Source organism: Ochotona princeps, chromosome 5 (genome assembly GCF_030435755.1).
Source record: "Ochotona princeps isolate mOchPri1 chromosome 5, mOchPri1.hap1, whole genome shotgun sequence".
NCBI lineage: Eukaryota > Metazoa > Chordata > Mammalia > Lagomorpha > Ochotonidae > Ochotona > Ochotona princeps.
Genome location: NC_080836.1, coordinates 81,127,625 through 81,155,150, shown reverse-complemented (window position 1 = coordinate 81,155,150; position 27,526 = coordinate 81,127,625). Strand labels below are relative to the sequence as shown.

The window sequence follows — 27,526 nt, the reverse complement described above, 5'->3', positions numbered from 1 at the left end:
GAGACTATTAAGCATCAGAATGTCAGACATTTTATATGCCAATTTGAAACTAATCCAGCTGGTTAAAAAAATCACTGAGAAAATTTTAAAATCTTTTTAAAATTGATTCAGTTTTCCAATCAGAAAAGTACATGTTACATGTAAAAGTAATGAGCACAGGTTGTCAGACTCCAAATTATCAATGAACCATTAAATATTTTTGAACAGATAAAGGGAACTTATCTACCTCCAATGGCAGGTTTCGGATCCTGATCCTATTAGCTGGAATGCCTCCACTGTAGAACTCTGATTTGTTTTCCCTGACGTAGATGCATATGAATGCCTTCTACAATTCGCCTTTTCCCTCTTGCTAGAGAAGAGCTTTAAGGTTCGTTGTTTCTTTTTTAATAGCCATTTCTGAGTAAAAATATTTCTTTGCAGTTTTTCTGTTTAAAAAAACATCTTGTAGCAGGAACTCAAAACTTGGTTACGTAAGCAGAAAAGAGAGGTGCCAGAGCCAAGGAGAAGACATGCGGCATTGCTTACTTAAATCCCCAGCCTGTGCCCCCAAGGACAATAGCCGCTACCAGGATGGCACCAGCGATGGAGCCTATTATGAGATTGGTGGCACTAGGACCTGTGACAAAGGATCACGGGAAGAAAGTCACATGAGCCAAATCCTTTCATTACCACAGGGGAAAGGCAGTTAACTGGTTTCAGGAAGCAAATACCCAGCGAAAAAGACAGCTGAACACTTAAACCACTCTCATTGACTTGGCTTAGTTGTATTTTAGAGGCTATGGTTGGCAACTGCTTGCATTTTTACAGTTTTAAATCTGATGATCATTCAATTCACCCCCTGCATCACCTGAAATAAATGTCCATTTGCTATTGTTGCACATCTTCTTCTTTTCCTGCTTCTTAATATCAGGACTCAAACAACTAGCAGGACTCAAACAAATGCATAAAAATACATAAAGAACACAGTTCCACCTGACTGACAAGTGAAGACAAGAAGAGGAGAAATGTTCCAAAAAATTTCTCTTCCAAACAACATATCAGGTTGTCTACATGTGAACAGTTTTATTCCTGATTTGGAGATGGTTAAAAGTCAGATGTCATTAGACTCATATAAAGAGCTGACTCAGAAGGCTTACTATCAAAGACATTCTTCATGACGCTGGGTTCCAGAGACAAGATACAAAACAGACAATAAAACTTATTTGAGTAATTTTGGGGAAAGAGAAAAGAATTACTCAGAATTGATGGAAAATATAGTTTAAGTTCCCATTTAATATTAGGAGAAAATTAAGATTTGGCAATATTAGAGCCAGAGAACAGCAAGAAAAAACATGCAACATGAATGTCTGCCAATTGTGAAAAATCAATTTATATTGCAGTAATACCTCCACTCACTCATTACTATCCTTATTTTGACATTTTAAAATCTAAGTAACACTAAATTTAGTACAAAAAATCATTTCAAGGGGCTGGTGCTGTGGCTCAACAGGCTAATTCTCCCTGTGGTGCCAGTATCCCATATAGGCCCAGGGTTCATATCCTGGTTGCTCCACTTCTGATCCAGCTCTTTGCATATGCCTTAGGAAAGCAGCGTAGGATGGCCCACTTCCTTAGGCCCCTGCAGCCACGTGGAGATTCAGAGAAAGCACCCAACTCCCAGCTTCAGATTAGCTCAGCCCTGGCCACTATGTTGATTTGCAGAGAAAACCATAGGGTGGGAGACCTTCTCTGTCTTTCCTTCTCTCTGTAAATCTTTCAAATAAAAATAAATGAATATTTTTAATATGAATTATTGAATTATTTTAAATATCATATCCCTTAGGAAGCTAAAATACAGAGGTAGTTTCCCTAAAAAAAAAAATTATTTTTGAGTCCTACACATCCCTATTCCAGAGATTACAAGGTCAATGTCGCCAACTTCTCTAAAAGCCTTAAGTTTGCATGTACATTCATTTCTGGGTAAAAATAACTCCCCTTTCTGCTCACATCAGTGCCCTCTACTGTGTGCATAAATGGATGCCATGTGTAGGGTCTTTACTCAGAAACTGTTCAGCACTTGTGGCTGTGATTGGCAGGGGAGGACAGGTGCAAAGAACCCCAAGGAACAGGGGTCTTCAGTCTGCTGTTCTTACGAAATGTCCTTAACACTGACCACTGAGATGTGACAGAATGTAAATCTCAGCAGCCTTCAGAGGTCAACTGTGATGATGAACTAAGCAGGAAAAGCAATAAAACCCATGACGCTGGTGGAAGGCAGCACTCACTTCCTGCCAGGTGCAGTGCTGAGCACTTACCATGTGTCATCTCACTTCATCCCACAAAAGCCACACAAGGTGGGGACCATGACTACTCCTGTTCTACGGATGAAGGAACAGAAGCTTCTAGAAGTTAATAAGGGATGGAAGCAAGATCTGAACACAGCTTTGACTGACTCTGAAACCTATGCCATAATCAAGAGTCAACGAATATAGTTCACAAACCAAACTGAACCCTGTTGCCTGTTTTCACCAAGATATTCCACTGGAATCTAGTCACATTTTTTCATTGGCACTTGCTGGAGCTATTCTCATGTTAAGACAAAACTGTGACACACAACCTGTAGCCTGACAGCCAACATCATCTGGCTCCTGGCACGAAGTTTGTTAACCCCTAGTCAGATGAAATTTGACTACTCTGACGTGTCTTTTTTCCTCACATTTCAACAGAGAAACAAGCTTTGAGATGAATATTTATGAGATATTATATATTTATGAGATTCAATACATAATCCATGAGAAATTATTTCTGATTGGCAATTATAAACCACGGAATAAAAATTTTTAACTTAAAAAACATCCTCGGTGCCAAAAATATACATTACAATATTAATTAGATTAAGATATATTGATCTATATTAACCACATTAATTTTATTTTTAATAAATCATATTGACCTTCTTAAACAGTTATTGCAAAATTCAGAAATAGAATGAAAAACCAATACACTAAGACACTAGAACAGTTTGCAAATGAAGATTAATAAACAAAAACTATTTTAGTATATATATTCACTTATATGGACTTACCTGGAACAATCAGGAATAGACACAAACTAAAAACAGTAGAAAGTATTGAAGACAATGAATGTTTATAGTAAGTCCTTTTTTATTTTGGCTTAAGAGTCAAAGAGATGATTATTGAAAATCATCCCTTCCAGTTAGGACAATTCAAGAAAAGAAAATTATTGTCAATAGATACTTTTAAAATGTATTATTGTATTGAATTTTAGGATATCACCTATTTTCAAGGAGAATTTCCACTTAAACGTATGTGTACAACTGACCCTGGAGAAGGAATGGAACTCCTGCATAGAACCCATTCAACAGAACCTGGGTCATATTTTACAGCACAAAGTTTTCATTGTCTAGATATTTTCCTTGTGTCTTAAATTTTTTAACAATTCAGGGAACCCAAAAATCTCTTTCTTACTGTTTTTAGCTCTCCTGGCTCTTCCACTTCATAGTTTATGCTGTTGAAAAATGAGTTAAAAGATCCAAAGCTGAGCCAAGTCCTCCAAACCAGGGTAATGGAAGCTTTGGGCATCTTCAACACAAATGTGACCTATGGACCTGCTTCTCTCTTGATGTTATTCTGGTGCTGTGTCTCTCCAGTCCAGTGTGTAAGTAAAGCATCCACATGCTGCAGCTAATGGGACTAAAGAAGAATGTCTCTGTTATGATCAACTTGCCCAGAATTTGGACTGTTTGGTAAATGATATCGTGGTACATTAGGAAACTGGTAATTCATTCCTGAGCCACTATGAGACGTTACGACTATCACCACAGCAAGCAGAAAAGATTGCGTGCAAGTGCTGCTTCTGGCATTCATAAATGTTTTCTCTGTAATTAGAGAGGGAAGGGAAACTCGTAATAATCTTTCAGTCTACAAATTAGCAACCTCATGACACAGCACGCCATGGAGAGCTGACGCTACTCTGGGCGTGAGGATCAAGTATGGAGCCATCTAAATAAAGACATCACGAGAGTCGTATTTGGGGATTTAATGGGTAAGTGGCACAGAACGCATTTATTTACACCCTGGATTCTTTGCAGACAAACCCACTAGATGACTGCAGCTGTTCATTTATGCTTGTGTATGTTTGGATTAAATTTCTTTTTATTCTTAACGCTCCTTTCACCTAAATATTTATGTAAACTTCAGATCTGATTTATTAACCTATTTTATCAGAACAAAATGAAGGCAGTATCTTTAACATTTTCTTTGAATAAAGTCTCCTATGTCATCCTAAATAAATGAGAGAAAATATCAATGATTATCATTCTTATTTTTCAAAAGCACTACAATGGTTCATAATCTCTAGCTGTATATGTGGACCTATTCAACGGGTGAAATTAAATTCCTTATAACAATGCTAAAAAAATATCCACAAAGAAGCAATTATTTTTCCAATAGATAGTAAAATGAAAAAAAGAGTGAGGTTTATATTTTTTTAAATTTCTCTTATAAGTGATAGAGTTGTGGAAGTTTGGACTGTTGCTTAATTGGGAATATACCATAAGCACCCCCAACAATATTTTATGCCCCACATTGTTCCAGACAGGAGAAGGTTCAGTATTACACGAGAAAACCACAAGACACAAACACATCCAAATCACACCACAAGTGGCACGACCACAGGGAACAGAGTCCACAAGACAGAACTTGGCAGAGACAGATAACAAGCTTCATTTCACACACCAGGCACCACACAGAAATACTCAGAAACTCGTAAGATGCTTACTCTATTCCCCACCCTGTGCCTCCAAAAATCACCCCCAGGGCCAGAATGGTGCCGGCCACGGCCCCTATTAGCCTGCTCGTGGCCAAGTTCACTGTGTGGAGGGAAAAGGGAGATCTTTTAACAACGGAAATCACAAACTGATTAAACTCACAAAACCATCTACTCAGGAAATTCTTTGAGAGTTCGTTAATGTCAGGATCTCTGCTTCAAGATTTGAAGATACTCAAGGATAATCTTGAATTTACCTTCCAATTTCACACATTCTATTTTGCAACAAAATGTCTGGAAACACATTTATATGCATAAACAAGCCAATCTGAATTATAGCTACTACCAGATGTGAGGTAAAATTAAATGAAGCTCAAATTGCATGGAGCAAATGTGTCTCAATTACAAAAACAAATAACAATAAATAGGTTTTTATAAACTCTCAAACCGTAAAATACACCTAAACTTAAAATTTAGAATATATCAGTTTCATGATAATACTTAAACTTTTTAAAGTAGTTTCAAAATCAAGTGTACATTTACCTGAGAAGTTCCTAAAAATACCTCAAATAATTGCAAAGTTTTAATCCTGCTTTAGTCTATGGATAATTAGCTTTTTGTTTATAATCTCCAACATATAAATTATGAACCAGGAGAACCTTGGGGTCTCCAGGAAATCGTATCAATTTCCGCTGAGACTCACTGGTGGGCTCCTGCAGGGGAACTCTACCTGTATCCCGCAGCACTTCAACGTGTGTTGCCTAATGTACATTGGAAAATGGGCCTCTAGTGGGTAAAGATGAGCAAGGTTTGGGGCTGAAGCCAAAAGGTCAATTCTTTAGGACTGTGTATGCTTATAAGCATGTGGACATGTATACTGTTTGTCACATTTCTATACAAATCTAAAATACTGGTTTTAAATCGCCTTACCCATAAAAACAGATGCAGTTCAATGAAGCCATACTTCACAGAGAAGGTGTGCGATGGGACACCATTAAATAAAACAAAGAACACAGCTTGAAGCCACATTTCTTAAAGGCCTAATAGAGGGCTTATTGATCTTCATAGTATGATGCTCTCCAGGAGGGAGCAGGAATGGCTGACCTCTAACCCTGTTGAGTACTTGTGCAATTACTCGACCTTATCACGTGGTCAATGATCTGCATCAGAGTCCAGTTTTGTCACTAAGCACAGTCTGACTTGTTCTCCAAAAACAAAAAGAAATTAGGACACAACAGCAAACAGGAAGAGGTTTACTCAGAGCACTGAGGGAAAGTGAAGGAGATCAACATGCAAAGTGGTGGGTAAATTGTCTAGATAGGAGAAAACACCACAATTCAACATAACCCGAACTTTCAAACTACAAAGGCAAGTATTGAAATGGAAAGGTATTCCAGATACAAAGCCTCATTTTTTAAGGCTGTAGAAACTCACTGATTTCAAAATTGTAAATTAAACAGGATACTTTATAACTTTTTTCTTTCTGAAGTTCTAGGAATTGGATCTCAGAGCTAAAATATAGGACATAGAGCCTGATTACATCTTTATATTTTTATAACAGCATATTTATTTATTTATTTATATACACTATCCCAAAATGTGACCTAAGTAAATATTTGTTATTTTTAAGATTATAACTGTTTGAAGGATGAATAACAATTTTAAATGCTTTTGCATTTGCTACAATTCAATTTCTTATGGCAGAAACAAGAGAATTAGGCAAAATATCTGGCAAGTGTTAAAAACTCAACCAGAGGAACAAGAAATTCATGCATTTGTTTCAAATATGTATTCAACAGAAGCAATATAGTCTATACTCTCCACTAAGCAAGAATAAAGATCTCTAAACCCTTACCTGACAGGTACTGTTAACACAAAGAAAGGAGGGAAAGATACTTCTTGTTCTCCCTCCCTCCCACTCCTGGTTTGGAATACAGAAAGCATTAGGAGGCTCTGTTCCAGTCTCTGTTATGAAACCTGGCACGGTTGTCTCCTCAAGACTCAACTCCTTCTCATTCTGACCTGAATTAACTGACTGACTCAGACGTGGGTGGATTTTTACAAGGGACATGTTTGAGAATGGCCATTGTAGATGCCTCTCAGAGTTCAGAGGAATTATCTGATGGAGAAAGTTTCTCTTGGAACGCTGAGAGATTAAAATCCAGCTTTACTCTTAGACCCATTTATTTACTGTGGAAAATATCTTCATTCATTCTCTCATTATCAACCAGGCACTTGTTTTTCTTCAAAGAAGCATGTTGGGCACACAATTATATGGAAGCATGAATGTGTGTGTATGTGTGTAACTATTCAAAAACATATACATATTATCCTATCAATGAGCATGACATTGTTAAAGCTTCTAGCTGTTAACACAGTGTTTGTAACAGGAACTTCACTTTGCTCCTGGACAACATACTTTCATAATAATGAATTTGTGGAACCCGATTATTGCCTACTTTTCATATTTATTTCTGTTGTTTGTTGGTTTATTCTTTTTAGTCATGGTCTCTGCTATCTTGGACCATTTAAGCTAAAAGGCAGAATTTTAAATAACAAGACACAGAGTACTATTTTTTCCTAAGGTTTTCTATTTTATATGCAGACTTCCCTAGACAAGTCACATGCAACACACATATCACAATTTTGCCTTCTTTGAGATTGCTTTTTGTCTTGTCTCATACATTGACACAGGAAGGTACATTGTTGCATCCATGTGGTAAAAGTGCAGTCAGCAGGGATGTACTATTTCCCTAAATTATTTTTATCATTATGATTGGAAATAAGTACAAAATTCTTTATATTTCAAAGTAAAATTTGATATTACAAATAGAAATCTGCCTCCATATTTCAACATGTTAAATACTCTATCAAATCTCTTTATTCTTTTTCATAAAAGAAAAAAATTAAGTTCATCTTTCAGATAAATTACCAAAATCCTTTAAAAAGTTGCAAAATCAATTATTTTGTATAGAAACATTATTTCAGTTTATGAACTCAATGAAAATATCAGAGTTATTCAGAACTTACACAAGATAAATTCATAAATACTAAAATTTTTTTAGATAGGCTAAATCTTTAAGTGATTGATGTAAAGCCCCAGGTGAACGTAATTATACAAGAACATAGTCATACAAGATAACCATGATGCCTTAAAACTAATCATCTGAACATCAAAAGACAGCTACACACAAAAAAATCACCAAAATAATAGATGCAGAACATAAATATACTCAGTAAATAATTCTTTCTGTGACATTCTACATGCTAGTAATACAATACTTCCCTCTTTTATAAACACATAAGACCAAAAAGTAAAAAAATGGGTTGGCTAATAAGCTTAGTTATCACTTGGCTGTTGTTTCTTCCTCAGTACTGAGCTATTAGCACTGGCAGAATCACTAACTCTTCAGATTTAAATCATGGAGTTCAGAAACAGGGGGCTCAGGACCCGGTGACTACATTTTATTCCTGGATCTCCCATTAAGTGACTGTTAACCCTTACAACTAACTTAGTTCTCTCAGTTCCAGAAAAATTAGCCTGCACCGAATTGCTGAGAAGTTGCTTTCCACCTCGTGTTGTGATGATGGCCATGTTGACAGGGTCTGACAAATTTCCCAAGAATTTCCTTGGTCCAGACACATCACTGGGAGCATTTGGCAAGAGCAAGTTTCTTCTCGTCCCACTTTCCATGACTGAAAAGCCTGCATTGTATTCCATAACAAACACCAGGCAGAGGTGTCTACAATTTGGCAAAATTTAAAGGTGTTTGACATAGACCTCCCTATTATATAAAGGAATCTAGGTCTTTTTTTATAAAGATTTATTTTTATTGCAAAGTCAGATATACTGAGAGAAGGATCCTCCGTTCAATGACTCACTCCCCAAGTGTTCCCAACGGCCAGAGTTGCACCGATCCGAAGCCAGGAGTCAGGAACTTCCTCCGGGTCTCCCATGCGGGTGTAGGGTCCCAAGGCTTTGGGCCATCCTCGACTGCTTTCTCGGGCCAAAAGCAGGGAGCTGGATGGGAAGTGGAGCTGCCGGGATTAAAATCGGCACCCATATGGGATCCCCGTGCTTTCAAGGCAAGGACTTTAGCCGCTAGGCCACCACACTGGGCCTGGAATCTAGGTCCTTTAAGTAGAGGTAATAAAACCCCATCTTTGAAGAACAAACCAAATATGTCCTTCAGTGACTTTAACGGAAACAAACTGAGAGGACAGGAACAAGAAGGGTTTTCCCATGTGAAATAATTAAAATGGAGGAAAAATAGTGTACCAGAGAAAGCTTCAATTTCTTGCCTTTGAATAATTTTGATTTGAGATGTTGGAATGAACTGTGTAGCATCCTTATACTAGTTGATAATTGTAGCAAGTGAAAGAGACAATTGCCCTGGCAATAAATCACAAATGCTTTGATTCACTGCCCAGATGGAGAAGCTGTATTTTTTTTTTGTTCCAAGAATTTACAGTTAAAACAAAGCAATACACAAACACCTAGGTTCGTTTCCTACCTTCTCAAATCGATACATTCGCAAATCAATGGCTACACAAGTACAGAATTAACCTTTATGTGTACTAATTTGGTCTTGACACAAAGGGCAGCAATTGCGTATAAGCTGTCTTTTATACCCAGGCTCGTGATTTCAAAAAGGTATATATTTGCAGCCACCGTGGGTATAGCAGGTTAAGCCACTGCATACAACATCAGCATCCCACATGAGCACTGTTTTGAGTTTCAGCTGCTCCACTCTCCACTCAGCTTCTTGCTAATGCAACCTGCAAAGCGGCAGCAGCAGATGGCCCAAAAGTCTGAGCCCCTGCATCCCATGTCAGATCCAGATGGAGTCCCAGGCTTCTGAATCCAGCTGGCCTGGTTTGGCCATTGAAGCCATTTAGGGAGTGAACCAGCAGGGGAAAGCTCCTCTCTGTCTCTATAACTCTGACATTCAAATAAATAAATAAGCAAATCTTTGTTTTAAAAGGCAAACATTTTTATTAATATCCTTCAAATTTTCTGTCCACATCAAGAAATATGCTAAAAGTAAATCAAACTATTATTTTTCAATACCTTCTCATTCTATCTACACAGAAAGCCTTCATCTACAAATGTGAGTGCTGCTCAGCACAAATGTGAAATATTTGGTGAAGTCCAAAACACTGTGTTTGATATGGCAGGTGCTAACCAAACTAAGTGCATCACAACAAAGAAGGTCCGGGCCCGGCGGCGTGGCCTAGTGGCTAAAGTCCTCACCTTGAACGCCCCGGGATCCCATATGGGCGCCGGTTCTAATCCCGGCAGCTCCACTTCCCATCCAGCTCCCTGCTTGTGGCCTGGGAAAGCAGTTGAGGACGGCCCAATGCCTTGGGACACTGCACCCGCGTGGGAGACCCGGAAGAGGTTCCTGGTTCCCGGCTTCGGATCGGCGTGCACCAGCCCGTTGCGGCTCACTTGGGGAGTGAATCATCGGACGGAAGATCTTCCTCTCTGTCTCTCCTCCTTTCTGTATATCTGGCTGTAATAAAATGAATAAATCTTTAAAAAAAAAAAAAGAAAGAAAGTCCAATGTGTAGTTATGAAAACATCGGTACCTTACACTGCTAAACCTATAGCTAAGAATGCAATAATTCATCCAATACATTGAATTAATTACCTGTTGCTTTTCAGCCAGGCAATAAGGCAAATGGATATGGATAAACCAAAAATTAGTACTAATGGAACATTTACTTTTCTTTACATATTCCCAAAAGAAAGAGACATATTTTGCATACAGTACTGACTATGTAGCAGGGATATATCCTTTTAAAAAGTGGGCAGTCAGGGGGTCAGTGCTGTGGCATAACAGGTTAAGGTACCGCTATGGTGCTGAAAATCCATATGGGTTCCAGTTTGAGTCCTCACTGCTCTACTTCCGATACAGTTCCCTGATAATGTGCTGGGAAAGCTGTGGAGGATGGCCCACGTGCATTGGCCCCTACAACCACGTGGGAGACCCAGAAGAAGCTCCTTGCTCCTGGCTCCTGGAGCCACTGTGGCCATTGAGGTGTGAACCAGTGGACAGAAGACCCCTTTCCGTCTCTCCTTCTCTCTGTCTTTCAAATAAATAAACAGATAAATCTTTTAAAAAAAGGTATACAGCCATCAAATATTTACCAAATGAATGAAAATAAATATAAAGTATATAAATTCTCTCTTTTAACTAAATATCAGAATAAAATTACAAAACCTATAACAAAAGATGAAAATGTGTGGCTTTTTGTTTCCCATTTTACTAAATATTAAATTCTATCGAGATTAAAACCTATAAATTAACTTGTGGATAGAGTTTTTAGTTGTTTTAAAAGTGCTTTCCTGGATACAATAATTTAAAGAAATATTTGATCTTCACTTATATCAATGAGCTATCTTCAACATAATTAAAATTACTGGAGAGTAACAAGAATTTTAACAGTTTCAGAACCAACTAATAATTATAATAATTCCATTGTCTTCATTAACAATGAAAAGAGAAAACAAAGGATAGTAACATATAAGAGTGCTTATATTGATTGTTCTTAATTATGTCAACGAATTAAAGGTGATTTTATTTTTTTTAATCTTTTTTTGTACTTCCAAAGTTTTCTGTTAAATGTATTATTACTTGAATGATCCAAGAGGTTATTTTTTAAAAGATAATACAAATATCAAAACATTCATGAGGAAAAATCAAAACAAAAAAAAAAAAGGCTAACTTCTCTCAGAAATAGATGTTTATGTCTCCAAATCTGGGGACAGGTGAGTGAAGAAATGAACACTAGTTAGCCACAAACAATCATCCCCTACCCTACCTGGATTAAAACAACAGAGTGTAAGCAAACGTGGCTCTGCTTCTGTGTCTGCTGAGCCCTTTGCACAGGGAGCATTAAATCTCGCATGAGGAAATATTCTGTAGATCTTTAAGAATATCACAGACATGCTAAGGAAAGATGTGAGGAAAAGTGAACCTCTTGTCAGAGTCTATATCGAACCACTACAGCTGGAGTCAAGAATTTTTTTGTTCCAGTTTTAAGTAACAAAAGACTAAATGTAAAGGTGTAATAAGTTCCCTTTTAGAAACAGATCAGAAATAGACTGTGAGAGGATGATTATGAGTCTTATGCAATTTTAAACTCGTGGGCATATAAAACAAATGCACAAAATGTAATTTAGCACATCCACTATTACCAAACAATTCACATGCAACTGAATCACCCCAACGCTCTTCAGGAACTGAGGACTACGGAACTCGTCTGCTTTTGGAGCAATATTTTCCCATATGAACTACACCAGAGTGCAGTTTAAAAGAGTCTTCCTGCAAAGTAAGCAGTTTAAAATTATACTATTTCTGAATGTATTCTCCTACCTGTAGATGAAAAACATTGTAGTTATTTATAAAAAAAAAAGATAACTTAGCAGTACCATGAAGAAGTGGACATGCATCAAAATTATTGTATCTTGAACTTGTTTCTAGTATTCCTTGGTTTCTCAGGTACAATACCAGAAATATTAGAGTAAGCATAATTGCCATGAATGACTTTTCCAGATTTTTAAGAATAATATCAGGGGTAGAAAACAGAGAAAAATGAGGAATTGATGACCCTATTCATGACAGCATTGACTGTATTATAACGTGATACAATGGACAGAAGTGTGACTCTGGAATCAGAGTCCTGGCCCCAGCCCCAGCTCTCATCACCTGGAGGGCCACATACATCACGTGCCACCAGGGACAGAGCATTCTGAACTCTAAAACTGGAAGTCACTGAAACTCCTAAGTGACAACTTTAACTTCTCCGATCCTCAACCAGTGATTAAACACAAGGTCTTCTTTGAAGAATTTACGGCCTGTGAGTACTGCAACTCCTTCTTAATTATAGGAGTGTTTAAAAAGAACATGGAAGAAGGCTATGACTTTCCTCTGGAGGGATTCAAATAGAAATGATGAGAGTTTCATGTAAGCCAAAAAGATTCTGTTACTAATAGAGAATTAACATGGCTTAGAAAAACTATAAATAATGTGTGATTATGGAAAAAAAAGAGTTGTTTTTTTTTAAAGAAAGGAAACTAGAACTAATAGAAATCTGCATATTTACTTCTTCCTAATCTCAGTTCTAGCTAGGAGGGCATTCAAACACATTTTCTTAACTATAACATGCACAGAATCCTCAATTCTGCAGTAACATGAATCATAGGTTTTAATGGCACGACAGAAATTCTAATGTGTCTCCTACGAAATCCATGAGAGAGTAATATCACTGTACTGGGAAAGTGATAATGAGCTCAGTTTGAAATGAATGGAAACTGAAATCACACAAACCCTTGGGTCCTTCATCCTTTGGCGGGGGCAAGTTCCTAACCGGATCCCGGATACTGCAGTCTGTTCCTGCCCAGGTGAAATCGCAGATGCAGGTGGCTTCATTACTACACACCTATCAGGAAAACAAGAGCAGAGATGGGCTGTTGCACTGAGCTTTGCAGAATCACAGTGAGAAATGCAAGTCACACAGGAGCAAGGGGGAAACAGAAAACCATTGGTAGCTTTTGAAGTTTCCTATGGTTTTACATACTAGACATGGGAAAACAATGTACAGATCATATTGCTGAATGATATTTTACTAATTATACAAAAAATAAATATCAACAAGATATCTTAAAATCAAATTTGAATGATACACATTGACATTATTGAATACAAATGTCTGACAAGATAGTTTTTTCAGAAGCAGCAGTTTATAGAAACATACTTCAAAAGAATACAGGCTTAATTCAACAACTGCACAGGTCATTGCCAGAGGTAAAAGACTCTGGGCCCAAGAAGCATTAAGAAAGGATACCTAAGTCAGCAATACACTGCATTCCTTCACCACATCCTTAACCAACTCATTTGGTGGCACTTTCCCTGCCAAGTAGCAACTCTCCCACCTTCACTACCGGGTCCTGAGTTGCTCTTTTTTCCAACTGGAAGGAAGAATCCAGGGGAATCTGTGCCTCCTCTCTCTACCCTTGGGTTCCAGGCTGTAGGCTGGAATGAACTTGAATCTTAAATAGTTATTTGAAAAGTAGACATGGAGTTTAAACCCTTGTTCCTCTGTGAAATAATCCCAGAGCTAGATGATTAGAGATGATAAAAATCAAACTTGTAAGCTTTTTGGTCTGTGAAGTTATAATATCATGATTATCATTAAAAAGGCTGGTTTCAAACTCTTTTTTATCAAGATGAAAAAGTGATGAGGTCATGATCTCTCTGTTTCTTTCTGTCTTTCTCTTTCCGTGTGTGTGTGTATGTGTGTGTGTGTGTAACTCTTTCAAACAAATAATTTTTTAAACAAAGATTAAAAAGTGAGAGTAGTAGGAAAGAAATAAGGATCCATTTATACCATTAAGTTTTATGTTCCTACAGCAACAGCTGAAATAACTGAAAAGGTTACCCAGTGATTTTGCTTTAATGCAAAAATTACTAAGATCCAGGTACATTTAATATTTAATATTTAATATTTCTAAAGACAAACAGACTTTACCAAAAGTCCCTTGGACTGCAAGGAGCAGAATCAGGATTCAAACCCATGATTCTTCAGCTCCCAAATTTATGACAGTAGGTTTTATTTCCTATAAGTCTATAATTCAACCAAACCTCACACCTTAGACAGTAGTTGGCACAGCTTCTTGGATCTTTCCACCTTTTTCTATCATGTACCTATCAATCTAATTTGCAATAATTTTGTTTTCGTTTTAGCATCTCCCATTTTGATGGTTACTGTTTCTTCAAGTCTCTTTTTTCTCTTTCTTGTCTACATGAATGTTTGAAAAACCTTTCTTTTGCTGATCCTAATCTATTAAACATTTATTATTAAAATTCATTTTTGGATATGAAGTCTAGGTTTGCAAAAGTTAGGACAACCTGTTCAAACATTTTGCTCTCAGAATTGAAGAGATATGCAGGAGAGAACAGGCATAGATTTTTTTGGTTGACAATGGTCCAAGCATAACTGTATGACTTCAACCCTGTGATTCACATCATTCGCCCAACACCTAGTTCAGGGTGATCTCATATCATACTCATAGATAAAAAACAGGCTCACTGAGCAGCTGAAAGTGAATTACTGGATGGCTGTTTTGAATTGTAAAGAATCCTCACATGGGGTCTACAGCACTTTTAGGAGTCACATCAATTTTCTTTCAGTTTTTTGATGCTGTGATGGTTAATTTTATGTGTCAAACCAATGGAGCCATGGGTTGTCCAATTAAACATTGTATTCAAGTGCGTCTCTGAGGACATCTCTAGATGAAATGAGCATTTGCATCCGTGGACTCTATAAAGTATATAGGTGCATGGCTATCTGCAATGCGAGGAGGCATCATCCCAACCACGAAGGGCCTGAAGGAGCAAGGAGTCCACCTTCTTGTTCACCCTGCCTCACTGCTGGGGCTGCAACACTCATAGCATCTTCTCTAGCTGAGGATTCAGGTTGTTCCAGCCCCAGCAGTTCTACCAGTTCTGCCTTTGGTCTCACACTGAATGACAGCACAGGATTCCTACTTCCTCCATCATAGAGATGGCAAGTGTGGGACTTCCCAGTCTCTACAGTCACATGAGCCAATTTCTGAGAAAACTGCATTGATTTGGCAGATAACTATTTCGCACTGGTTTTGTTTCTGTGGAGATGCCTGAATGATACTAATATCAAGTTATGTTGAGAAAGTGGTGAATAGGAATAGCCAATATTACAAGAAAAAACTTTAAAATTAACAGTTTATTAGCAGAGAAAGATCCTAATATGTGTTAAAATCAGCACAAAAATATTGGCAATAATCATGAGAGGAGAAAGAAACTGGAAATCTATCAACTGTGAACTCTGAGGATGCTTCCAGCTAGAACATAGGTATCTACTCACCCCATGGCCTGAACAGACTTTACCCTTGGAATCAAGAGGACAGCTGCTCATATTGAGGGCTTGAATCTGTAGGCACTTCCGATCTAAGCACATCATGGAGGGGCCACATGGTGTTCCATCTTCTACGTAGCCCACATCTGTATCATCATCTAAAACTACATGAGCACCACTAAAGAAAGGAAGATATCAACATAATCATTAGCACAACACTTAGAAACAAACCATCCACATGCATGCAGCTTGTCTTCCAGGAAATGAAGAGGCAGTCAACCTGAGTTACTCCCAGCATGTTCCCACTCTTTCCCTTTTCCTCTTGTTGATGAGCATGAAAAAGTAACTACCTTTCCTGTAATTATTACGCTGCACATCATCAGGAAAGCATTATTTATAAGAAAAATATTCTAGGGACCAGTGTGATGGCTCAGTAGCTAGATCCTTGCCTTGCACACACCAGAAACCCATATGGATGCCAGTTCATGTCCCAGCTGCTCCACTTCCCATCCCACTCCTGGCTTGCAGCCTGGGAAAGCAGTAGAGGATGGCCCAAAGCCTTGGGACCCTGAACCCATGTGGGAAACCCAGAGGAGGCTCTTGGCTCCTGGCTTTGGATCAGCTCAGTTCCGGCCATTACAGCCACTTAAAGAGTAAACCAGTAAACAGAAGATCTTTCTCCCTGTCTCTACTTCTCTTTGTAAATCGGCCTTTCCAATAAAGATAAATATATCTTTAAATAAATATTCTAAACCTTCATTTGTTTCCACAACCCAACAATAAGACTAGGGTATATTAGGGTATATGTGTTGGCACAACAACAAAAGAAGAAAATATATCATTAGCTCGTTAAGGCTTTCAGATGTGGCATGCTACAGAGAAGCAAAATGTTGAGTAAAAATAGAAAGTGGAAATATTTTTGAAAATTGGTATTATTACTCCAGAGGATCTGACTATTGACAACCAAAAAAAAAAAAAAAAAAAACTAAAGCATTTCACCTGTATTGATAGTTACTTCTAAAATCTGAAAGTTAGAAACAACTTGAACTTGAATGACAGTCAATACTGTAATTATAATTATCTTGCTGCATATTTCACACATACGCCAATTTAGGTTATAATAAAATAACAACATAAAATAATAATGTTGTACCTAAAGATGTGAAAATGTACACATCCAAGGAAAGCCTACATACGTGGAAGTAACTAAATCTGAAAACCACAAATTTATTTGCAGAAGAATTTATTGTCCTACTTTCTCTTCAAAATCCCTTTAAAGCCATTCAAAATTCAGAAAAAATGGCAAACATTTGACTACAACAGAATTAGTCCTAAAATGTATTCAAACTCACATTTGGATCATTCCAAATATGTTTACTCAAACAAGATGAAGCTGTGGTATTCTAGGGGTACTAAAAATAAATTTACGGACACAGAAACCAGTGCTATAGGGAAAATTTCCTAAGTGTTTGAGCCAATCTTAGAATTATGACTTTTTTGAAGGGAACACTTTTTGGAAACAAGAGTCCCTGGCTAATAATTAATAAATAACAGGCCACACATCCATGTGCCTTGTACTCGCATACAATCAGATATCAAACATCTGCTTATAACAATAAATAATATTTTACTATTTTCAAAATGTAATTAGATGTTTTGTTAAGCAGTATTTTAAACTAGATACATAATATAGAAAGTATAGCTTTAACTCCTTTTTTTGGTCATAAAATTAAAAAAAACTATTCAAACAATGATGTATTTCAGTGTTAAAACATTAATCACAGTGATGAATATCACAATTCTACTTTTAGGATGATGATTAAAAAAATGACTCACTGGGCCCAGTGCGATAGCATAGTGGTTAAAGTCTCGCCAAGAACATGCCAGGATCCCATATGGGCGCTGGTTCTAATCCTGGCAGACCCACTTCCCACCCAGCTCCGTGCCTGTGGCCTGGGATGCAGCTGAGGACGGCCCAAAGCCTTGGGACCCTGCACCCATGTGGGAGATCCGGAGGAAGTTTGTGGCTCCTGGCTTCGGATTGGCTCAGCTCCAGCCATTGCGGCCGCTTGGAGAGTGAATCATTGGATGGAAGATCTTCCTCTCTGTTTCTCCTCCTCTCTGTATATCTGCCTTTCTAATAAAAATAAATAAATCTTTAAAAAAAAACCTCACTATAACTAACAAGTAAAATTATGAGCAAAAATAATTTTCAAACTGATAATTCAACTTTGTATTTTAACTCTCAACATGAAATCCATGTCCTAACATCTAAACAAACTTCCCTTTTGTAAGAACTGAAAAAAAATCTTTGAGTTTTCACTTTTCAGTCTGATGTTCTGAGGTTTGAAATGCTCATGCCTCCTTAGGTTTTCCAAAGTTTAACATGTTACCTGCAGTCAATCACCCGGCCTTGATGGTAGAAGGAAGTTGGGATGATCTCACCCTGGAGCTGACCAATACGCGGAGCTCGAGTAAGATTGGCACAGAGTAAAAACCCACAGAACACGTCACTGCACATGTTGAACAGACAGAACAGTACAACACACATCAGACACGATCAACAGTATTTAGTCTACATACACAGCTATGAAAGAGATCTTAAAACTCCAATTCTTACCAAAAAACACCCACTAAGATATTGTTGGTTGGTTGTGACTTCCCTTTTGCTTACCCAAGAGGACCAGTGAACTTTAAACATTTTATGGAAAATTGAATTAAAACTGTTTTGGTGTTAAAAAAAAAAAAGTTGAAATTCATGCAGTTTTTCCACCTCAGGATCAACATCTTGGAACACCTATACTTCACCAAGAGTCGCCCCTGGAAAGCTTTGTTTTCTATTATTTCAATATAGTTTTAAAGAAATTATTATCAAAGATTTGTTGCCACAGTCTTCAACCACTGTCAAAGGCTACGTGGAATTTCAAAGTTTCATGCACTACAATAGAAAGTATCAAAGGCTACATGAAATTTCAGTTTCATATACTACAGCAGAAAACTTATTAATAAAAAAGTATCCAAACTTATCCTTCAATTCTTGTTCTGCTTCAAAATTGGAAGGAGAAATTTCCCTTGTTATGGAAAATAACCAGAGCATCTCTGGCCTGTAACTTCACACTTGCCTAGGTCCAAGTTATCAAATTAACCTTAGTGAACTATTAAATCATACTTCTAACTTTCCTCAATTAATCAAGAGGAAATATAGCAAATGTGCTCTAAAGGTAGCTCACTTCTGGAGAAAAGATGGCTCTAAAATGCATTCATTAGATGCTGTTAGAAAGCCAAAAAACTTTCATCTAGCTATTAGGTGTCTAGTTTAATCAAGAGTGCTGTAAGTGTGAAAAGGTCAAAAACAATTCACCAAAAAAGTGCTCTGTTTTGCATCTTAGATGATATATATACAATATATTATATTTTGTTTTCTAACAAAAGTAGAAAATTAAAACTTAAAATTAATTTGAAATGCTGTAGCAAGGCTACTTTATAGAACAATTCTCAGAACAACAATCAAGAAAAATAACAGCATGTAATATTTTTCAGATTTTGCAGCTATGGTGTCTGGACAAGCTGTAAGTTTAGTTCACAGCCACGTGCTTCTAGAAACACCAGCATATAAAATACACACTTCAAATTTGTGAGTAAGTGAACATTTTAACAATTCAGTCATACGTATTTTGGGCTTCATCTGCATTTGCATCAGAGCTTCCTGGGTCACTGTGCTCTCCAGAGCACGCCACTCACTGTTTGCTGCACTGGATCCAACGGTCTCCATTCTTCCCGCAATTGCCCTTCTCAGTCCCTTCTGTATTCAGCTTTTCATAGCAGAACTTGTCAGATCCTGTAGCCTCTTTTAAAGGCAAAGGCAGGCAAAGGGGAAAAAAAGATAAATTTACTTCTCTTTGTCATCTATAAGGAGTATTGAAAAAGTAAATCTATATGACAATTGGTTCTCCAGAAGCAAGAAAAATCCTCATTTATAGCATTTGCCGATTTTTCTGACGTAAATACTCCATGGAAATGGAGTAAATATTCTACGGGATGTTTCTGGGCTTTTAAAATTCCTAAAAATTAAACAATTGACCTCACCAAGTTAATATTAAAAAACCCCAAAAATAAAACATAAAACAAAACAATACCCTCCAAAACATCATCTCTTCTTTAATGTGGAAAATGCATTTTTTTTCAATTCTTGTCAGTGGATTGATGTAGGAAAGTGGGAAATATAAACAGAAATCAGTTAACTGACAGAAAGCTAGCAAACATTCTTCATCCTGTTTTATATTATTATTAGGAGATTAATTACAAAGTCTTAGCCCAATGAGATCTCACTTTGGCATGTGGGGTTTGATATTTACATGTCTGTATTAATCTTCTTTGTGAAAACTAAACCACCGATTATAAATAGTTCAGATAAATATTATTAGCCAAAAACTGAAACCATGCCAGGAGCCCTGATCCTTCTTGTACCTTCTGTTCCTTTGGTGTGACCCTCAAGGCACACTCTTTTCTCAGTGTTTCCATATGGTGTTCAGGAACTGAAGTCCCTTGGAGAAGCACACCAAATGCCACCAAGAGTACACGGCTACAACTTTAGAGAATCAACAAGAGGACTTCAAAGTGTACGTGGGATCATGGAAGTTTTATTTTCAAAAACAATTTTGATTTTTTTAAAAAACTTACTAACATAACAGAGTCTTGGCAAATGTGTGAAAATTACAACACAATTCTCGTCAATTCTTGTTAATGTGACACTGATACAAGGAGAACATATTTAAAAAGATAATTTCATTGCAATGCAAAGAAGTTCAAGAATAGTTTCTTTTCATAATAGCCATTTCCATGAACTCTTAGTCATGGCCGGGGACTTGCTCAAATCTTAGGAAGTTATTTGCGTTCTTTGAACTGAGACAGTAAAGGACAAAGCTTGGAAAATGTCTAGCTCTTTCTTGAGATTAAAAACAAAACAACAACAAAACAGCAAACCTGGTGGAGGCCAAGAAGAAATGGTACATCACCCAAGGGAAAGGACAACAAACACGACCTCTGTTCTCAATCCAGTCCCGGAAAGCAGGTGCAACACCCTTCCTCTAAAAGCCACAAGTCGTGAAAGACTGTCATTTCTGATAATGAGTCCCTAAGTTGAGCAAATGTTTTCTGTACTTCTTGTGACTAAGATTCACAGTTCTATTCATTCTTGCTCTTTTCTAGATTTTTTTCAGCAGTACTCCAAGCTGTGCACCTCTTCCAGTGAGTCTGGCTGAGAACAACATTAAGAGAAAATGTGACCTACTTGTTCCCCAGATGAACTGACATTGGTTGTCCCTGGTCTTGCACTCGCCATTGTAGCAACGACCCTGAGGGCAAGAGCACACGAGTTGTGAAGCAAATGAAGTCAGTACTATTTTCTCAAAAATTTTGTCTATAAAGTCTTCTTTTAGCAAAACTTTTACAAAACTTTTTGTAAAATGAATTTCCATAGCCTATTATTTTCATAGCAACCAACAAGAACCATAACCATTCAAAGAGGTGTATAAGAAAACCTTAGAATATAAAACTGAGAAAAGACTTCATAGTACAGTTTCATAAATGGAAACTAATCACTTATAATCTAACTTTTAGGGGAATAGAACTAGTACAGTTCTGATGACACCAAAATAATGTCAACATCACTTGTACGAAAGTGGTTCAACTATAATGTGGCTTCAGGGAAAAAATGGTGGTATAATAGATTGTAATATTTCCCATAACAGGCTAAACCAATTGAAAAATGGTCCCAACTCAATATATTACATTCTTAATCCTTTTGCCTTTACAATTGTTTTGTGTTCTTGCAGTCTGAATAATTTGTCATTAGAGTCAAATAGAATATATGCAGTATTTAGTATAATATGAAATAAATATGGATTATAACCTCACTATAACACTTTCCTTGAGTTAACTTCAAAGCTATATTCGTCAAAAAGAAAAATCAACCTAATTCTTAAATTACACTTAAAACTTAAGCACCAGTATACCTGATTTTGATTGCATGCATATCCATCTTGCTTATGAAGATTTGGTGGGCACTGAAAAATAAAATCTTTTTAGATAATGTTTGGCAAGTTGAATACTTTCAGATAATATAAACAATGTATAAAATGCAAAAGAAAATGAAAGAATGATGACTACATACTTGGAAGAAATTAGGAAAAGATCTATTACTGTTTAAGTGGGTTATCCAAAGTAATCCTACTATTTCTAAAAGCAGTTAATAAATTAGGCCCACGAAATGGATGCTTTCTATGTTTTTCTGTTTATTGCAAGGTGTACTTCAATAACAAAATTTATTCACTTGCTTACCAAGTTAAAGGTAGAAGGGATTAAAGTCGACAGTAAAGGAAATGAATCAGCTTGTTACAGAGGAGTGAACACATCTGAAAATTGATTTACAAGGCCTTGCTCAGCTCCATGAAAATATCAAGCCTGTATCCGACACCATGACCCTGACAGGCTATTTGGCTGAGACAGGAAATATTCTCCTTTAACTCAGTGTAAGTGATTAATCTCATCACTCTCTGACCTCTCAAAGCACGAGCAAAGTGTGATGTGATTGGTATTTATCTTTATAGATTTCTTCATCAAATAACTTTTAAAACACATATTTCATTGTCTGTAAAAGTTGCACCAAATAAGTGAATTTTTATCTGCTGCATTTAAATAAATTTTAGAAAAAGGCATGCTAAAAGCACTGGCTTGTATCCAAAGCAAATACCAAGATACACAGGCGTGGCAAGTGAATAAAAACAGTAATGTTGGGGCAGGTGCCATGGCTCAACAGACTAATCCTTTGACCTATGGTGCAGCTATCCAATATGGGTGCCAGTTTATGTTCTGACTTCTCTCCTTCCAATCCAGATCATGTACTGGGAAAGCAACGGAGCATGGCCTAATTCCTTGGGATCGTGAATCCACAGAGGGGACTCAGAAGAAGCTCTTGGCTCCCAGTTTCAGATCTCCTTAGCTCTGACTATTGTGGCTATTTGGGCAGTGATCGAGTAGATGCAGGACCTTCTCTCTATCTCTCTTTCTCTGTGTACATCTACCTTTCCAATAAAATAAATAAATAAATCTTTTAAAAAACCAGCAATATGTATCAAAGTTCTCCTCAGCTTTCACCTTGTCAGTGACCCTCCATCCTCCCAATTGTTTAGCCTAAAAAAACAGATAATCCATTCCTTCTCATACCTTCCATACAATGTCTTCAAATCTTCTTAGCTCTGCATTTAAAATGCCATTATTTGACCCAACTTTTCTTCATTCCCATCCCTAACACCTTGACCAATTCACCACCATCTTCAACTCGCAAGTCCCCTGCTTTACCCTTGTCTCTTTGGATTCTATACTACTATAAATGTGGTCCCCTTAAAAATGTAGATATCAGGGGCCAGTGTTGCAGTATACCTGGTTAACTTGCCACATGCAACACAGCATCCTACGTCAGTGCTAGTTCAAGTTCCATCTGCTCTTCATCCAATTCATCTTCCTGCTAATGTGCCTGGCAAGGCAGCAGAAAGTAGTTCAGCTCAGGAACTTAAACCCTTGTCACTCATGAGAGGACCCAGAAGCAGTCCCAGGCTTCTGGTCCTGGCTTTATCCTAGCTCAGCCCTGGCTTTAAGAACTACATGGAGAGCAAACCAGCAAATGGAAGATGAATACCTCGCTCTCTGTCACCCTGCCTTTGCAAGTGGTGTTGAGGTGTAGCAGGTGATGCCTGTGATGCTGGAGTCTCATATGGCTACCAATTCACAAACCTGCAGTGCAAGATGGGCACCTACCACCTATGTGGGAAGCAACCTGGCCCAACCCTGGCCATTGTGACCATCTGGGCATGGCACCAGTAGATGGAAGATAATCTCTTTGTCTCTATCTTTCTCTCTGTAACTCTTTCAAAGAGAAACAGAAAATAAGCTTTAAAAGACAATGCAAACATCAGATCATGCCCATCCTTATTCAAAACCCTCAGGCGGCTTTCCAAAGGACTCATGGGCCTTCAGAGTTCAACACCATCTGCTCTCACTCACACGCACCCCGTATTCTCTCTGTGTTTTCTGCTTTCTCCCATGTTTGAGCTGACTCTTTGTGAATAGGCCAGGTCTATCTCCAGCCATTTCCTTGGCCTTCTCTCTTCCTTCAGTTTCCCTCAAGATCCCTGCATGGTCACCACCTCACCGTGTTTACAGCTCCACTCCACTGCACTTATTACCACTGATGAGTTATATCAGAACAATCCTATTTGTTCATTGTTGCCCCCAACATGATGTGAGCGTCATGAAGACAGGATTTTAGATCTTTTTGTGGGCTTTTTCTAGTATACACAACAATACTGAGCCTATAGTATATGCTCAACTATTATTTACCAGTTGAGGGAGCAAAAAAAATGAGCTGAGTTGATTCAATTTTTTCCATTGTGCATGGCAGACTATGCACCAAGTTCACCACAGAAAGACAACAGAATTCATTTAGTTTTCCCAAGAAGTCATAATTTATACAGAACATTTCATAGCAAAATGGTTTTGCTTCATGAAATCCGAGACGATTGATCTCATAGAATCTGAGAGTAGAATGGTGATCTCTAGGGTTGGGGAGAGCGGGAAGCAGGAAGAGGTCCTGAGAAGTCGGTTATGAGCTTTAAATCACATTCAGGTAGGAGAAGGAAGTTCTGTTGTTCCATTGCAAAACAGGACGACTATAGAAAATGATAATATGCCATATGATTTTCCCCTCTTTATAAGAAAATGTATTATTTAAGGATTAGAGAGACAGATACATCTGCCATCTGCTCACTAACTCCCCAAATATTTGCATAGGCCGGGGCTGGGTCTAGAGAAAGCTGGGATCCAGGCACTCAACCTAGTTTCTCACAAAGGTGGCATGGACTCAGTTACTTGAGCCATCACCTTTGCTTCCCAGATGTCTGCATTAGCAGAAAAGTGGAATCAAGGAGTCAGGTCATCTGATACAGAAAACAGATGTCTGAATCAGCATCTTAACTGCCAGGCTGAACACCTGCTCCTGCTTGCGTTTTAAACTAACATGCAAGAATTCCATATATCCACAGTCACACTGCGTAATGTCCAAATCAGGGTGACCATATGTGTCTTCTCTAACACTGAGAGTCCCTTACTCCTTGCTTCAGCCAGGCCCAACCTTGGCCATGCATACACTTGGGAAGTGAACCGATCAAGAGGGGAGACTGATCACTCTGCCTCGCTCCCCATCCCACCCCCATGCCTCCCTCACCCTGTCTCTCAAGGAAATAAACATGATTTGCTCTACCTCTTTCTAAAGAATGAATGGCTCTCTGTAAAGCCCCCTTCACCACACATTTTCAATTCTGTGTTTGTATTTTACACGGGATCATTATCGGTGCTAAAACATGGAGTCCTGCACCAACTGCACAAAACAGAGACCTCTGGGATCTTGTTCATCTGCCCAGTAAACACACAATAATTACCTTGTGATTAGCCATTATTGATTATTCACTAACTCTAAAATGAAGGCAACTGCATCAACAGAAATGAAAAAGAAATGTTGCTTCCAGAACAGGCACATCAGAATCTAAACTTAATTTGCCATAGTCCATTTTCATGATATTTTGAGAAGAAAAAAAAAATCTCAAGTTCTTTCCAAATTAAAAAAAAAAAACCCTCCTTATCATAATCTGTCATAGCTATGGGAATATTTCTAATCTACTTGTTTTTTATTTAGGCTAATAGAATCCTGCTCCTTATCACTGAAATGTGTAACTGAAAAATTATGGGGCCTTTCATGCTCTCTAGAAACATTTAAAAGAGGAGAAAGAATCATAAATCTATATATTTTATTCTGCCTATGAGGCAAGCTTGCAATTTTGCCATGTCATTCCAGTCCTAGTTTGATGCAGTATGGGGAAGGGTCGCTGGAGGCCAGCTTCCACAATGCAACATATGTATGTGTGTTCATTTTAAATTATGTTTTGCTAGCTTATAACTCAGATAATATATTTCACAGTCGCAGCAAAAACTGTTCCTCGCATCTTTCAAACATTGTCATTATAGCATCCAGGATCACTTGCCAAGGGCTTCTCCCCGCTGCAGACATACTGCTTATTTTGCCATAAACTTTGAATTTAGTAACTCAGAGCCCCCAGTCAATGCTAATTTCAGAATTAAGTAAAGGATACTGAGAAGTATGACTGCAAAAGGTCATAGTGTTGCCTGTAGATACTGATTCTCAGGGATGTGGCAATTTCATCTCCTTAGTCACCTAGCATCATTTAAACTCAACGCTCATTATCTCTTATAGAGTAGAATTCTATGGAACTCTGAATGCCTCTACTCCAGTGATCTCAACTTAATTCTTTCTGATCTTGGTTAAGAAATTTAAAAAATAAAAAGCAAGATATCCAATTTCAATATGCCACTGAGAAACTAAAGTAATAAGACTGTTTTTTCCCTATACACATTACATTTTAAAAGTTTATGATGCAAGTGTCTCTCATTATAAAACCTTGTATCCTGTAAATTTTATAGCATTTGAGAAGTTAAAGATTGAAGTAAAAAAACTACACTGTTAAAAGGACTGAATACAGACTACTAAAGCTGTACATGAAAGATATAAAAATAATATTATGCTATAAAACTACAACTCAGTGAAGCAATCAGACCAGTTCTCATTCAACATACAACACAGAATTCTTAAAATCTGTCTTTAGAGAAAAATTTAAAACAAATCTATTTATATTTTTAAATATAAGAAATAAATATACATAAAATTCTTAAAATAACCAGTACGTATTTCTCTGGGCCATCAGACTGAGAAAAGAAAACTAAGTTGGAAGGAACTGGACGCAGGTGATATATATATCTATATATATATCTATCTATATATAGATATATAGATAGATATATATATACACACACACACACACATCTTCCAAACAGCTAACTAGAAACCTCTTCTCCCTCTCTTCCTGTCTCCTTCTGACAAAGGGAACTCAGCGTAACTCCAGCTCCTCGGCTCTTTATTCCTTCTGCCACTGGGATGTAATCAAACCTACTGACAAGATTAACAAGAGTAACTGGCCTTCAAAATGGTTCTGTCATTCTCATCTTGGAGACAAGGTTACCCACATACTCTGCATTCTCTACTGCTTCTCTAAGCCATGCTTTGTACAAGGGCCCATCTACAAAACTTCTTTGGGACCTAATTCCTGAGCTGGAATCCTACATTACGTATTACTTAGCCCTTACCTTAAGTTTTGGAATTCAACAAAGTCATTTTTATAATAAAAGTGACACTCAGTTTTCTAGGGGCCATTTGGAAAACATAATACTTGGAAATAGGTGACCACACTCTTGAGAATTTACCATAAAGAGCAACCCTCAACAGGAAGCACCCTTAAAAATATGCAGAAATTCACTTTCAGACTAACAGAAATAAAGAACTGCCAGAATATAAGTATCTACAATTAGAGGAAATCAACTGATAAAGCCACATAGCAGACTAGTCATGAAAATGTTATTTGTAAATACTATGTGACAGTATAGGAAAATGCTTTTGAAGTAATATAGAATGAAAATGAAAGCAGAATGAAATATAAAACTCTTACATGTCCCTACCTGCCTTGATTCTCACTTCCTTTCTGAATCTTCTTCTCCATGCTTTTAACCATATTTCATAAAGAAGCCACATATTTGCACTTCATGTTTACTGAGTAGCTCCTTTTCATCTATGTCTCTAGTCAAACACCACCTCTTCTAAGCATATATACCTTTCTCACCCCTCACATGACCTCACCCCATCACTCCTCTCACAGCATTTTATTTCATTTATCAT

At 37.5% G+C, this 27,526-nt stretch overlaps 1 protein-coding gene across 2 annotated transcripts in view; it reads right to left on the bottom strand.

The window, feature by feature from the left end:
• ADAM23 (ADAM metallopeptidase domain 23) overlaps window positions 1–27,526 on the bottom strand; it is a 164,706-nt gene that overhangs the window by 6,156 nt on the left and 131,024 nt on the right. Inside the window, exons 19-25 of one of the 2 annotated variants that reach the window (XM_004576899.4) lie at window positions 21,684–21,734; window positions 20,960–21,023; window positions 19,411–19,516; window positions 18,063–18,182; window positions 15,679–15,847; window positions 13,104–13,215; window positions 526–616 (exon numbers count right to left, since the gene is read on the bottom strand). In XM_004576899.4, coding sequence (XP_004576956.3) covers window positions 526–616; window positions 13,104–13,215; window positions 15,679–15,847; window positions 18,063–18,182; window positions 19,411–19,516; window positions 20,960–21,023; window positions 21,684–21,734 — 713 coding nt within the window. Of the gene's footprint in view, window positions 1–525; window positions 617–4,488; window positions 4,871–13,103; window positions 13,216–15,678; window positions 15,848–18,062; window positions 18,183–19,410; window positions 19,517–20,959; window positions 21,024–21,683; window positions 21,735–27,526 lie in introns of those variants that run through there. The other variant, XM_058664904.1, reaches the window with a different exon arrangement.